The sequence below is a fragment of the Oncorhynchus gorbuscha genome, linkage group LG08 (assembly GCF_021184085.1).
Source record: "Oncorhynchus gorbuscha isolate QuinsamMale2020 ecotype Even-year linkage group LG08, OgorEven_v1.0, whole genome shotgun sequence".
NCBI classification, from domain to species: Eukaryota; Metazoa; Chordata; class Actinopteri; order Salmoniformes; family Salmonidae; genus Oncorhynchus; species Oncorhynchus gorbuscha.
The window spans coordinates 73,960,473-73,976,022 of record NC_060180.1 but is presented as its reverse complement, the minus strand read 5'-3'; the positions used below and the strand labels follow the sequence as shown (position 1 = coordinate 73,976,022).

The following is a 15,550-nucleotide window of genomic DNA, read 5'->3' as shown; positions in this document are numbered from 1 at the left end:
ATGTTGTAGAGTACAGTATATACATATGTATATGAGATGAATAATGTAGGGTAAGTAACATTATATAAGGTAGCATTGTTTAAAGTGGCTAGTGATATATTTACATCATTTCCCATCAATTCCCATTATTAAATGGCTGGAGTTGGGTCAGTGTCAATGACAGTGTGTTGGCAGCAGCCACTCAATGTTAGTGGTGGCTATTTAACAGTCTGATGGCCTTGAGATAGAAGCTGTTTTTCAGTCTCTCGGTCCCAGCTTTGATGCACCTGTACTGACCTCGCCTTCTGGATGATAGCGGGGTGAACAGGCAGTGGTTCGGGTGGTTGATGTCCTTGATGATCTTTATGGCCTTCCTGTAACAACGGGTGGTGTAGGTGTCCTGGAGGGCAGGTAGTTTGCCCCCGGTGATGCGTTGTGCAGTCCTCACTACCCTCTGGAGAGCCTTACGGTTGAGGGCGGAGCAGTTGCCGTACCAGGCGGTGATACAGCCCGCCAGGATGCTCTCGATTGTGCATCTGTAGAAGTTTGTGAGTGCTTTTGGTGACAAGCCGAATTTCTTCAGCCTCCTGAGGTTGAATAGGCGCTGCTGCGCCTTCTTCACGACGCTGTCAGTGTGAGTGGACCAATTCAGTTTGTCTGTGATGTGTATGCCGAGGAACTTAAAACTAGCTACCCTCTCCACTACTGTTCCATCGATGTGGATAGGGGGGTGTTCCCTCTGCTGTTTCCTGAAGTCCACAATCATCTCCTTAGTTTTGTTGACGTTGAGTGTGAGGTTATTTTCCTGACACCACACTCCAAGGGCCCTCACCTCCTCCCTGTAGGCCGTCTCGTCGTTGTTGGTAATCAAGCCTACCACTGGGTAGTGGTAGGGTAGCTGTAGATTCTCCATTAGGAGATAGTGGATATAACATTGTAGATGTCACGCCCTGGTCGAAGTATTTTGTGTTTTTCTTCATGTATTTGGTCAGGCCAGGGTGTGACATGGGTTTTTGTATGTGGTGTGTAGCTTAGTGGGGTTGTAGCTTAGTGGGGTGTTCTAGGAAAGCCTATGGCTGTCTGAAGTGGTTCTCAATCAGAGGCAGGTGTTTATCGTTGTCGCTGATTGGGAACCATATTTAGGCAGCCATATTCTTTGGTTGTATTGTGGGTGATTGTCCTGAGTGTCTTGATGTCCTTGTTCGATGTTAGTTGACAGATGTATAGGCTGTTTTCGGTTTTCGTTTCGTTTATTGTTTTGTAGTGTTCGTGTTTAGTCGTGTTTATGTTTGTTTTAATAAACATGGATCGCAATCGACACGCTGCAGTTTGGTCCGACTCTCCTTCATCATATGAAAACCGTGACTGAATCACCCAACACAAACGGACCAAGCAGTGTGTCAACAGGCAGGAGCCACAGGAGAGGCAACAGAGGCAGCAACAACAGGAGCAGCAGCAGCTGCAGTGGGAGAGGCTGCACTACCTGGAGAAATGGACATGGGAGGATGAACTGGACGGTAAAGGACCCTGGGCTCAGCCAGGAGAATATTGCCGCCCCAAGGCCGAGCTGGAGGCAGCAAAAGCAGAGAGGTGGCATTATGAGGAACTAGCACGGCAGAGCGGATGGAAGCCCGAGAGTCAGCCCCAAGAATTTGGGGAGGCGGCTCACAGGGAGTATGGCTATGCCAGGTAGGAGACCTGAGCCAACTTCCTGTGGTAACCGGTGGGCTGGAGAGACCGGGCAGGCACCGTGTTATGCTGTGGAGCGCACGGTGTTCCCAGTGTGGGTGCACAGCCCGGTGCGGTACATTCCAGCTCTGCGTATCGGCCGGGCTAGAGTGGGCATCGAGCCAAGTGCCATGAAGTCGGCTCTGCGCATCTGGTCTCCAGTGCGACTCCTTGGGCCGGCTTACAGAGCACCAGCCTTGCGCACGGTGTCCCCGGTTCGCCTGCATAGCCCAGTGCGGGCTATTCCACCTCGCCGCACTGGCAGGGCGACCGGGACCATTCAATCGGGTAGGGTTGGGCAGGCTCGGTGCTCAAGAGCTCCAGTGCGCCTGCACGGCCCGGTCTATCCGTCACCACCTCCACGCACCAGCCCTCCGTTGGCAGCCCCCCGCACCAGGCTGTCTCGCCGGCTCATCCTTACAGGGGCTCCCGCCTCTCCAGTGCTGCCGGAGTCTCCCGCCTGTCCGGCGCTGCTGCCGGAGTCTCCCGCCTGTCCGGCGCTGCTGCCGGAGTCTCCCGTCTGTCCGTCGCTGCTGCCGGAGTCTCCCGCCTGTCCGGCGCTGCTGCCGGAGTCTCCTGCGCTGTCGGAGTCTCCCGCCTCTCCAGCGCTGTCGGAGCCTTTCTCCTCTCCTGCGCTACCGGAGTCTCCTGTCAGTTCGGAGCAGTCAGAGCTGTCAGCCTGCATGGAGCAGTCAGAGCAGTCAGTCTGCAAGGAGCTGCCAGTCTGCATGAAGCAGTCAGAGCTGCCAGCCTGCATGAAGCAGTCAGAGCTGCCAGCCTGCATGGAGCAGTCAGAGCTGCCAGCCTGCATGGAGCAGCCAGAGCTGCCAGCCTGCATGGAGCAGTCAGAGCTGCCAGCCTGCATGGAGCAGCCAGAGCTGTCAGTCTGCATGGAGCAGCCAGAGCTGTCAGTCTGCATGAAGCAGTCAGAGCTGCCAGCCTGCATGGAGCAGTCAGAGCTGCCAGTCAGCCGGGATCTGCCAGAACTGCCAGTCAGCCAGAATCTTCCAGATCTGCCAGTCAACCAGGCTCTTCCAGATCTGCCAGTCATCCAGATTCTTCCAGATCTGCCAGTCATCCAGATTCTTCCAGATCTGCCAGTCATCCAGATTCTTCCAGATCTGCCAGTCATCCAGATTCTTCCAGATCTGCCAATCAGCCAGAATCTTCTAGATCTGCCAGTCAACCAGGCTCTTCCAGATCTGCCAGTCAGCCAGACTCTTCCAGATCTGCCAGTCAGCCAGATTCTTCCAGATCTGCCAGTTAGCCAGAATCTTCCAGATCTGCCAGTCAACCGGGCTCTTCCAGATCTGCCAGTCAGCCAGAATCTTCCAGATCTGCCAGTCAACCGGGCTCTTCCAGATCTGCCAGTCAGCCAGAATCTTCCAGATCTGCCAGTCAACCGGGCTCTTCCAGATCTGCCAGTCAGCCAGGATCTGCCAGAACTGTCAGTCAACCAGGCTCTTCCAGATCTGCCAGTCAGCCAGAATCTTCCAGATCCACCAGTCAGCCAGGATCTGCCGGAACCACCAGCCAGCCAGGATCTGGTAGATCCATCAACCTGCCTGAGCTTCCTCTTACTCCTGAGCTTCCTCTTACTCCTGAGCTTCTTTTCACTCCTGAGCTTCCTTTCACCTCAGTCCCGATCTGCTCCTCAGTCTAGTGGGGTTCTGGGTGAGGACTACTAGGCCATGGTTGGCGGCGAGGTTGGACTATCCAGGGACGCAAGGAGAGGGGACTAAGACATTAACTGAGTGGGGTCCACGTCGCGCGCCGGAGCCGCCACCACGGACAGACGCCCACCCGGACCCTCCCTATTGATTTGAGGTGCGTTCGGGAGTCCGCACCTTAGGGAGGGGGTTCTGTCAGGCCCTGGTCGAAGTATTTTGTGTTTTTCTTCATGTATTTGGTCAGGCCAGGGTGTGACATGGGTTTTTGTATGTGGTGTGTAGCTTAGTGGGGTTGTAGCTTAGTGGGGTGTTCTAGGAAAGTCTATGGCTGTCTGAAGTGGTTCTCAATCAGAGGCAGGTCTTTATCGTTGTCTCTGATTGGGAACCATATTTAGGCAGCCATATTCTTTGGTTGTATTGTGGGTGATTGTCCTGAGTGTCTTGATGTCCTTGTTCGATGTTAGTTGACACATGTATAGGCTGTTTTCGGTTTTCGTTTCGTTTATTGTTTTGTAGTGTTCGTGTTTAGTCGTGTTTACGTTTGTTTTAATAAACATGGATCGCAATCGACACGCTGCAGTTTGGTCCGACTCTCCTTCACCATATGAAAACCGTGACAGTAGATCTGATGTCGTTTTAAAGGTACAAATTCATAAAATGATATACAAGGTTTGTCCATGTTCAAATTTGGATACAATGATAACATAATCCTGTGGTTGAAATGTCAAAACAACAGTTTGTTACTTTTTTCAAATCCAATGTAATTTCCAAGTAGTTACAATTTTGTTGACAAATTACATTGAAACAACATTTTTTCAACCAGTACGCAATCACTTCAATCTCTTTAGTTAGACTCAAGAGACACAATACATTTATACACAAGATAAACGGTGAGAGGAACGAGACAGCGAAAACCGCGCGGTTTCAGACAGGGTTTTAGATACCTTAATAGATAATAGCTCCACTGTAAAGGAACTAACTAGTGTTTTAGGAATAGAACAGCTCATTTAAACTTCATGGAAAGCTTTATTAACAGTTTATGGTCTGCTCTGGTCGGTAGAGCAGAGGGACATCCCCCCTCGTGACGAGGACACACACACACAGACACGCACGCACACAGACACACACACACACAGACACACACAGACACACAGACACACACACACAGACACAAACAGACACACAGACACACACGCACACAGACACACACACACACACACACACGCACACAGACACACACAAACAGACACACGCACACACACGCACACAGACACACACACACACAGACACTCACACACACACTCACACACACACACACACACACACACACACACACACACACACACACACACACACACACACACACACACACACACACACACACAGACACAAACAGACACACAGACACACAGACACACACGCACACAGACACACGCACACAGACACACACAGACAGACACGCGCACACACACACGTATACCCCTCGCGAAGAGTATGAAACAGAACCAACCCTCCGTAACGCTCGTCCCTCAGGATGCAACCCTGTGATATCCTATGCAACTAAGTGGCATGACTTAAACCCCGTGTGTGTGTGAGAGAGAGCCTGTTTTGACTGCTTTTTAATTAAGGGGAAGGTCAGAGCTCTCGGCGTGTTACCACGGGGATACAGCTGTCTGTATAGAGAAGAGAAGCGAGGAAAACCTCTTTAGCCATTAATTACATCCATTATACTGTAATTGATTAAAAAGTTAAGGACTAGATAGGGGGAGCTTTGGGGAAATCATGTACAGGTGCAGCTGTTTAAAAAGTCATAGATGTGAGCCGGTCTACAATGGCGGTTTTGTGTGCGTGTGTGTGTGTCTGCATGTGTGTGTGTGTGTCTGCGTGCGTGCGTGCGTGTGTGTGTGTGTGTGTGTGTGTGTGTGTGTGTGTGTGGACTCCTCACTGGGAGTGTTGGATGAGTCTCTACAGCAGACATGTGCTACCCTGGGAGAGAGAGAGATATACACAAGGGACATTGATTACTATAGCTAATATAATGTTAAAGACATGCTCCGGAACTTTGAAGACGACTAAGTTTGTATTTTTTTTTTAAACCTCCCGCTTTGGGCTGGATGTGTCAATGTGTAGTTCATACATGCATAATCTACGAGATGAATTACTCTTACTTCAAATAGCCACGAAAATCCCTCGTTTAAAGAGACTGTTTTATGGAATGTTCTCTAATGTGGGTCACCTCACTCGCAACTCAAGTTTCAGCCAATGAGCTTAAGTCCCTAGGAATTTGAGTGACAAGCTAGCAAGATGCACACACAGCAGAGTGACAGAGTGTAATGACATCGTGTAGATATGTGACATAGTACACCATTGTTGGGGACCACTTATTGGCTAAAAAGTTAGCCAAAAGCTAATTAGCACCCGTAGTCCCAGGGCAGCTAAGGACAATTACACAGTCACAATACACATACTCACGAAAACAATACAACATACAAATACATTACATCCAATAATATATAATTCTAACAACAACAACACTATCATCAACTGTCGTCTTACATATGAGGGACCATAGATAACTCATGTGTACAGGTGTGAATAGGTGTGGATAGATTTTAGCCATGTTTTCAATTTAAAAGTACAATAATCAATGCAGCTACTCAATCAAGTCCATGGGCACTGCATTCCAGTATATTTTGTAGCTCTAACAGAGAAGGCCGATTTGGCCGATTATACTGTGTGGAAAAGGACAACAATCCCCTCTAGTTACAGCCCTTGTTATCCTGGAGTTGCTTTCTGTGTCATGTTTGTCATTTATTATCATGTCTTGTCCCTGTGCTCCCCATTCTATTCGTTTCCCTCTGCTGGTCTTATTTGGTTCTTTCCCTCTTTCTATCCCTCTCTCTCCCCCTCCCTCTCTCACTCTCTCGCTCTCTCTTCTCTCTATCGTTCCGTTCCTGCTCCCAGCTGTTCCTATTCCCCTAATCATCATTTAGTCTTCCCACACCTGTTCCCGATCCTTTCCCCTGATTAGAGTCCCTATTTATTCCTTTGTGTTCCGTTCCTGTCCCGTCGGTTCCTTGTTTAGTATTCACCGTGCTGTGATTGTGTTTCGCCCTGTCCTGTCGTGTTTTTTGCCTTCATCAGATGCTGCGTGTGAGCAGGTGTCTCTGTCAACTACGGCCTGCGCCTACCCGGCGACCTGCAGTCTGTGGCCGCTTCTCTTGTTATTCCCCTCTACAGACTAGAGGATTTCTGTTATTCCCTGTTTGGACTTGAATAAACTCTGTTTCTGTTAAGTCGCTTTTGGGTCCTCTATCACCTGCATGACAGAAGGAACCGACCAAGGAATGGACCCAGCGACTTCAGACGCTCGTTACACTGCCGTCGAGATCCAAGGAGCCATGCTCGGCAGACACGAGCAGGAATTGTCTGCTGCTCGCCATGCCGTGGAGAACCTGGCCGCTCAGGTTTCCGACCTCTCTGGACAGTTCCAGAGTCTACGTCTCGTGCCACCTGTTACTTCCTGGCCTGCCGAGCCTCCAGAACCTAGGGTTAATAACCCACCTTGCTACTCCGGGCAGCCCACTGAGTGCCGCTCCTTTCTCACGCAGTGTGAGATTGTGTTCTCTCTCCAACCCAACACATACTCTAGAGAGAGAGCTCGGGTTGCTTACGTCATTTCACTCCTTACTGGCCGGGCTCGAGAATGGGGCACAGCTATCTGGGAGGCAAGGGCTGATTGCTCTAACAAGTTCCAGAACTTTAAAGAGGAGATGATTCGGGTTTTTGACCGTTCAGTTTTTGGTAGGGAGGCTTCTAGGGCCCTGGCTTCCTTATGCCAAGGTGAACGGTCCATAACGGATTATTCTATTGAGTTTCGCACTCTTGCTGCCTCTAGTGAGTGGAACGAGCCGGCGCTGCTCGCTCGTTTTCTGGAGGGACTCCACGCAGTGGTTAAGGATGAGATTCTCTCCCGGGAGGTTCCTTCAGATGTGGACTCTTTGATTGCTCTCGCCATCCGCATAGAACGACGGGTAGATCTTCGTCACCGGGCTCGTGGAAGAGAGCTCGCATCAACGGTGTTTCCCTGCTCCGCATCGCAACCATCTCCCTCCTCTGGCTTTGAGACTGAGCCCATGCAGCTGGGAGGGATTCGCATCTCGACTAAGGAGAGGGAACGGAGGATCACCAACCGCCTGTGCCTCTATTGCGGAGTTGCTGGACATTTTGTTAATTCATGTCCAGTAAGAGGCCAGAGCCCATCAGTAAGCGGAGGGCTACTGGTGAGCGCTACTACTCAGGTCTCTTCATCTAGATATTGTACTACTATGTCGGTCCATCTACGCTGGACCGGTTCGGGTGCTACATGCAGTGCCTTGATTGACTCTGGGGCTGAGGGTTGTTTCATGGACGAAGCATGGGTTCGGAAACATAACATTCCTTTCAGACCGTTAGACAAGCCTACGCCCATGTTTGCCTTAGATGGTAGTCATCTTCCCAGTATCAAATTTGAGACACTACCTTTAACTCTCACAGTATCTGGTAACCACAGTGAGACTATTTCTTTTTTGATTTTCCGTTCACCGTTTACACCTGTTGTTTTGGGTCATCCCTGGCTAGTATGTCATAATCCTTCTATTAATTGGTCTAGTAATTCTATCCTATCCTGGAACGTTTCTTGTCATGTGAAGTGTTTAATGTCTGCCATCCCTCCCGTTTCTTCTGTCCCTACTTCTCAGGAGGAACCTGGCGATTTGACAGGAGTGCCGGAGGAATATCATGATCTGCGCACGGTCTTCAGTCGGTCCCGAGCCAACTCCCTTCCTCCTCACCGGTCGTATGATTGTAGTATTGATCTCCTTCCGGGGACCACTCCTCCTCGAGGTAGACTATACTCTCTGTCGGCTCCCGAACGTAAGGCTCTCGAGGATTATTTGGCTGTGTCTCTTGACGCCGGTACCATAGTGCCTTCTTCTTCTCCGGCCGGGGCGGGGTTCTTTTTGTTAAGAAGAAGGACGGTACTCTGCGCCCCTGCGTGGATTATCGAGGGCTGAATGACATAACGGTTAAGAATCGTTATCCGCTTCCCCCTTATGTCATCAGCCTTCGAGATTCTGCAGGGAGCCAGGTGCTTTACTAAGTTGGACCTTCGTAACGCTTACCATCTCGTGCGCATCAGAGAGGGGGACGAGTGGAAAACGGCGTTTAACACTCCGTTAGGGCATTTTGAGTACCGGGTTCTGCCGTTCGGTCTCGCCAATGCGCCAGCTGTTTTTCAGGCATTAGTTAATGATGTTCTGAGAGACATGCTGAACATCTTTGTTTTTGTCTATCTTGACGATATCCTGATTTTTTCTCCGTCACTCGAGATTCATGTTCAGCACGTTCGACGTGTTCTACAGCGCCTTTTAGAGAATTGTCTCTACGTAAAGGCTGAGAAGTGCTCTTTTCATGTCTCCTCCGTTACTTTTCTCGGTTCCGTTATTTCCGCTGAAGGCATTCAGATGGATTCCGCTAAGGTCCAAGCTGTCAGTGATTGGCCCGTTCCAAGGTCACGTGTCGAGTTGCAGCGCTTTTTAGGTTTCGCTAATTTCTATCGGCGTTTCATTCGTAATTTCGGTCAAGTTGCTGCCCCTCTCACAGCTCTTACTTCTGTCAAGACGTGTTTTAAGTGGTCCGGTTCCGCCCAGGGAGCTTTTGATCTTCTAAAGGAACGTTTACGTCCGCTCCTATCCTCGTTACTCCTGACGTCACTAGACAATTCATTGTCGAGGTTGACGCTTCAGAGGTAGGCGTGGGAGCCATTCTATCCCAGCGCTTCCAGTCTGAATAAGGTTCATCCTTGCGCTTATTTTTCTCATCGCCTGTCGCCATCTGAGCGCAACTATGATGTGGGTAACCGTGAACTGCTCGCCATCCGCTTAGCCCTAGGCGAATGGCGACAGTGGTTGGAGGGAGCGACCGTTCCTTTTGTCGTTTGGACAGACCATAAGAACCTTGAGTACATCCGTTCTGCCAAACGACTTAATGCTCGTCAAGCTCGTTGGGCGTTGTTTTTCGCTCGTTTCGAGTTTGTGATTTCTTACCGTCCGGGTAGCAAGAACACCAAGCCTGATGCCTTATCCCGTCTGTTTAGTTCTTCTGTGGCTTCTACTGATCCCGAGGGGATTCTTCCTTATGGGCGTGTTGTCGGGTTAACAGTCTGGGGAATTGAAAGACAGGTTAAGCAAGCACTCACGCACACTGTTTGTCCTAGTAACCTCCTTTTCGTTCCTGTTTCCACTCGTCTGGCTGTTCTTCAGTGGGCTCACTCTGCCAAGTTAGCTGGTCATCCCGGTGTTCGAGGCACTCTTGCGTCTATTCGCCAGCGCTTTTGGTGGCCGACTCAGGAGCGTGACACGCGCCGTTTCGTGGCTGCTTGTTCGGACTGCGCGCAGACTAAGTCGGGTAACTCTCCTCCTGCCGGTCGTCTCAGACCGCTCCCCATTCCTTCTCGACCATGGTCTCACATCGCCTTAGACTTCATTACCGGTCTGCCTTTGTCTGCGGGGAAGACTGTGATTCTTACGGTTGTCGATAGGTTCTCTAAGGCGGCACATTTCATTCCCCTCGCTAAACTTCCTTCCGCTAAGGAGACGGCACAAATCATTATTGAGAATGTATTCAGAATTCATGGCCTCCCGTTAGACGCCGTTTCAGACAGAGGCCCGCAATTCACGTCACAGTTTTGGAGGGAGTTCTGTCGTTTGATTGGTGCGTCCGTCAGTCTCTCTTCCGGGTTTCATCCCCAGTCTAACGGTCAAGCAGAGAGGGCCAATCAGACGATTGGTCGCATACTACGCAGCCTTTCTTTCAGAAACCCTGCGTCTTGGGCAGAACAGCTCCCCTGGGCAGAATACGCTCACAATTCGCTTCCTTCGTCTGCTACCGGGTTATCTCCGTTTCAGAGTAGTCTGGGTTACCAGCCTCCTCTGTTCTCATCCCAGCTTGCCGAGTCCAGCGTTCCCTCCGCTCAAGCGTTTGTCCAACGTTGTGAGCGCACCTGGAGGAGGGTGAGGTCTGCACTTTGCCGTTACAGGGCACAGACGGTGAGAGCCGCCAATAAACGCAGGATTAAGAGTCCAAGGTATTGTTGCGGCCAGAGAGTGTGGCTTTCCACTCGCAACCTTCCTCTTACGACAGCTTCTCGTAAGTTGACTCCGCGGTTCATTGGTCCGTTCCGTGTCTCCCAGGTCGTCAATCCTGTCGCTGTGCGACTGCTTCTTCCGCGACATCTTCGTCGCGTCCATCCTGTCTTCCATGTCTCCTGTGTTAAGCCCTTTCTTCGCACCCCCGTTCGTCTTCCCTCCCCCCTCCCGTCCTTGTCGAGAGCGCACCTATTTACAAGGTACATAAGATCATGGACATGCGTTCTCGGGGACGGGGTCACCAATACTTAGTGGATTGGGAGGGTTACGGTCCTGAGGAGAGGAGTTGGGTTCCGTCTCGGGACGTGCTGGACCGTTCACTCATCGATGATTTCCTCCGTTGCCGCCAGGATTCCTCCTCGAGTGCGCCAGGAGGCGCTCGGTGAGTGGGGGGGTACTGTCATGTTTGTCATTTATTATCATGTCTTGTCCCTGTGCTCCCCATTCTATTCGTTTCCCTCTGCTGGTCTTATTTGGTTCTTTCCCTCTTTCTATCCCTCTCTCTCCCCCTCCCTCTCTCACTCTCTCGCTCTCTCTTCTCTCTATCGTTCCGTTCCTGCTCCCAGCTGTTCCTATTCCCCTAATCATCATTTAGTCTTCCCACACCTGTTCCCGATCCTTTCCCCTGATTAGAGTCCCTATTTATTCCTTTGTGTTCCGTTCCTGTCCCGTCGGTTCCTTGTTTAGTATTCACCGTGCTGTGATTGTGTTTCGCCCTGTCCTGTCGTGTTTTTTGCCTTCATCAGATGCTGCGTGTGAGCAGGTGTCTCTGTCAACTACGGCCTGCGCCTACCCGATCTGTGGCCGCTTCTCTTGTTATTCCCCTCTACAGACTAGAGGATTTCTGTTATTCCCTGTTTGGACTTGAATAAACTCTGTTTCTGTTAAGTCGCTTTTGGGTCCTCTATCACCTGCATGACATTCTGTTAATGTAATTTCATAATTCCTATAATTGTACATGAATTAAATCACTGTATATTTTATAAGAATTTGTAAAATAGACAGAGACCAGTCTCTAATATGGTCATAATATATGACAGACAGACGGACGGACAGAGTTGTATATTGTGAATAGAATGCCGTTTGGGATTCACAGAGTTGTATATTGTGAATAAGATGCCGTTTGGGATTCACAGAGTTGTATATTGTGAATAGGATGCCGTTTGGGATTCACAGAGTTGTATATTGTGAATAGGATGCCGTTTGGGATTCACAGAGTTGTATAGTGTGAATAAGGATGCCGTTTGGGATTCACAGAGTTGTATATTGTGAATAGGATGCTGTTTGGGATTCACAGAGTTGTATATTGTGAATAGGATGCTGTTTGGGATTCACAGAGTTGTATATTGTGAATAAGATGCCGTTTGGGATTCACAGAGTTGTATATTGTGAATAGGATGCTGTTTGGGATTCACACAGAGTTGTATATTGTGAATAGGATGCCGTTTGGGATTCACAGAGTTGTATATTGTGAATAGGATGCTGTTTGGGATTCACACAGAGTTGTATATTGTGAATAGGATGCCGTTTGGGATTCACAGAGTTGTATATTGTGAATAGGATGCCGTTTGGGATTCACAGAGTTGTATATTGTGAATAGGATGCCGTTTGGGATTCACAGAGTTGTATATTGTGAATAGGATGCTGTTTGTTCATTGTATTGTGAATAAGATGCCGTTTGGGATTCACATTCACACAGAGTTGTATATTGTGAATAGGATGCCGTTTGGGATTCACAGAGTTGTATATTGTGAATAGGATGCTGTTTGGGATTCACAGAGTTGTATATTGTGAATAGGATGCCGTTTGGGATTCACAGAGTTGTATATTGTGAATAGGATGCTGTTTGGGATTCACACAGAGTTGTATATTGTGAATAGGATGCCGTTTGGGATTCACAGAGTTGTATATTGTGAATAGGATGCCGTTTGGGATTCACAGAGTTGTATATTGTGAATAGGATGCCGTTTGGGATTCACAGAGTTGTATATTGTGAATAGGATGCTGTTTGGGATTCACAGAGTTGTATATTGTGAATAAGATGCATTCACAGAGTTGTATATTGTGAATAGGATGCTGTTTGGGATTCACAGAGTTGTATATTGTGAATAAGATGCCGTTTGGGATTCACAGAGTTGTATATTGTGAATAGGATGCCGTTTGTTCACAGAGTTGTATATTGGAATAGGATGCCGTTTGGGATTCACAGAGTTGTATATTGTGAATAGGATGCCGTTTGGGATTCACAGAGTTGTATATTGTGAATAGGATGCCGTTTGGGATTCACAGAGTTGTATATTGTGAATAGGATGCTGTTTGGGATTCACAGAGTTGTATATTGTGAATAAGATGCCGTTTGGGATTCACAGAGTTGTATATTGTGAATAGGATGCTGTTTGGGATTCACAGAGTTGTATATTGTGAATAGGATGCCATTTGGGATTCACAGAGTTGTATATTGTGAATAGGATGCCGTTTGGGATTCACAGAGTTGTATATTGTGAATAGGATGCCGTTTGGGATTCACAGAGTTGTATATTGTGAATAGGATGCCGTTTGGGATTCACAGAGTTGTATATTGTGAATAGGATGCCGTTTGGGATTCACAGAGTTGTATATTGTGAATAGGATGCCGTTTGGGATTCACAGAGTTGGGATAAGATGCAGTTGTAGAGTTGTATATTGTGAATAGGATGCCGTTTGGGATTCACAGAGTTGTATATTGTGAATAGGATGCCGTAGACAGAGTTGTATATTGGAATAGGATCACACAGAGTTGTATATTGTGAATAAGATGCCGTTTGTATATTGTGAATTCATTCAGAGTTGTATATTGTGAATAGGATGCCACAGAGTTTGGGATTCACAGAGTTGTATATTGTGAATAGGATGCCGTTTGGGATTCACAGAGTTGTATATTGTGAATAGGATGCCGTTTGGGATTCACACAGTGTTGTATATTGTGAATAGGATGCAGAGTTGTATATTGTGAATAGGATGCCGTTTGGGATTCACAGAGTTGTATATTGTGAATAGGATGCCGTTTGGGATTCACAGAGTTGTATATTGTGAATAGGATGCCGTTTGGGATTCACCGAGTTGTATAGTGTGAATAGGATGCCGTTTGGGATTCACAGAGTTGTATAGTGTGAATTGGATGCTGTTTGGGATTCACAGAGTTGTATAGTGTGAATAGAATGCCGTTTGGGATTCACAAAGTTGTATAGTGTGAATAGGATGCCGTTTGGGATTCACAGAGTTGTATAGTGTGAATAGGATGCCGTTTGGGATTCACAGAGTTGTATAGTGTGAATAGGATGCCATTTGGGATTCACAGAGTTGTATAGTGTGAATAGGATGCCGTTTGGGATTCACAGAGTTGTATATTGTTTTAGAGTCACTATCCTGACTGCATTTGATGATCCTGCTCCACAGGACGTTAGCCAAACGAGCTCTGGTTTTAGGAGCAGAATAATAATGCCTTTTCTCTCTCTTTCATTTTAGTCTGATCTAAGTCAAGTACCGGAGTACTAAAATACACACTATTAAATCACAAAATGGGCAAAATGCTCCAAAACAAGGGCTCAGTGAAATATTGTGTAACCTGGGGTGATACGGTGAAAACACATTGGCATGAAATAGGTAACCTTGTTTTAGACATGAAATAGGTAACCTTGTTTTAGACATGAAAAGGTAACCTTGTCTTACACATGAGAAAGGTAACCTTGTCTTAGACATGAAATAGGTAACGTTGTCTTAGACATGAAATAGGTAACGTTGTCTTAGACATGAGAAAGGTAACCTTGTCTTAGACATGAGAAAGGTAACCTTGTCTTAGACATGAAAAAGGTAACGTTGTCTTGGACATGAAAAAGGTAACCTTGTCTTAGACATGAAATAGGTAACGTTGTCTTAGACATGAACGTTTGTGTTAGCGCCCCAGTCACATTTGATCCAGGTGAATAAATTAGTTCATATTACTGTAGTCTGGTTGGAAGCAGCAGCAACCAACAGCCTTTGTTATGAATAATAACATGTATTACATCCTCTGTGTCTTTAATGGATTTTTCCTTCTCAAGTTGAAGTGCAACCTGCACTGCACACCAACGGCTGTATCCCCTCTTGATTAAAAGTGTTGTTATTGTAGAAGATCAGATCATTTGTCTGTTTTCCCTCCTCAGGTGTAAGTGTAACCTGCACTCCAACAGCTGTGTGTTTGACAAGGACAAGGGGAAGCTGGGGTGTGAGTGTGAACACAACACAACAGGACCAGACTGCGGCCGCTGTAAGAGACACTACCACGGACGACCCTGGAGCGTCGGGTCCTACCTGCCCATTCCCAAAGGAACTGCTAACATCTGTAAGTAGATTTCCCTTCTATAGAAATGACATTGTTGACAAATTATGTACTTCATTGTAATATCTTTACCAGAAGGTATTTGTTGTTATGTGGGTATTTGCAGTTTGACATTCAGATCCTAAGGTAGGGGGCTACCCATAATTCCAGGCTAACACCAGGGAGGCTAGCTGAGGGCTAAGGTGCTATAGCCAGACCAACACTGAGGAATAAGGTGCTATAGCAGCCTAACACTGATTAATAAGGTGCTATAGCAGCCCAACACTGAGGAATAAAGTGCTATAGCAGCCCAACACTGAGGAAGAAGGTGCTATAGGAGCCCAACACTGAGGAAGAAGGTGCTATAGCAGCCCAACACTGAGGAATAAGGTGCTATAGCCAGACCAACACTGAGGAATAAGGTGCTATAGGAGCCCAACACTGAGGAATAAGGTGCTACAGAGGAATAAGGTGCTATAGAGGAATAAGGTGCTTTAGAGGAATAAGGTGCTACAGAGGAATAAGGTGCTATAGCAGCCCAACACTGAGGAATAAGGTGCTACAGAGGAATAAGGTGCTATAGCAGCCCAACACTGAGGAATAAGGTGCTATAGCAGCCCAACACTGAGGAATAAGGTGCTATAGCAGCC

At 47.9% G+C, this 15,550-nt stretch overlaps 1 protein-coding gene across 3 annotated transcripts in view; it reads left to right on the top strand.

Annotated features, from left to right (window-relative positions):
- LOC124042178 (netrin-G1-like) overlaps positions 1 to 15,550 on the top strand; it is a 198,229-nt gene that overhangs the window by 91,284 nt on the left and 91,395 nt on the right. For all 3 annotated transcript variants that reach the window (XM_046360579.1, XM_046360580.1, XM_046360581.1), the window contains exon 4: positions 14,746 to 14,924. In XM_046360579.1, coding sequence (XP_046216535.1) covers positions 14,746 to 14,924 — 179 coding nt within the window. The remainder of the gene's footprint in view (positions 1 to 14,745; positions 14,925 to 15,550) is intronic.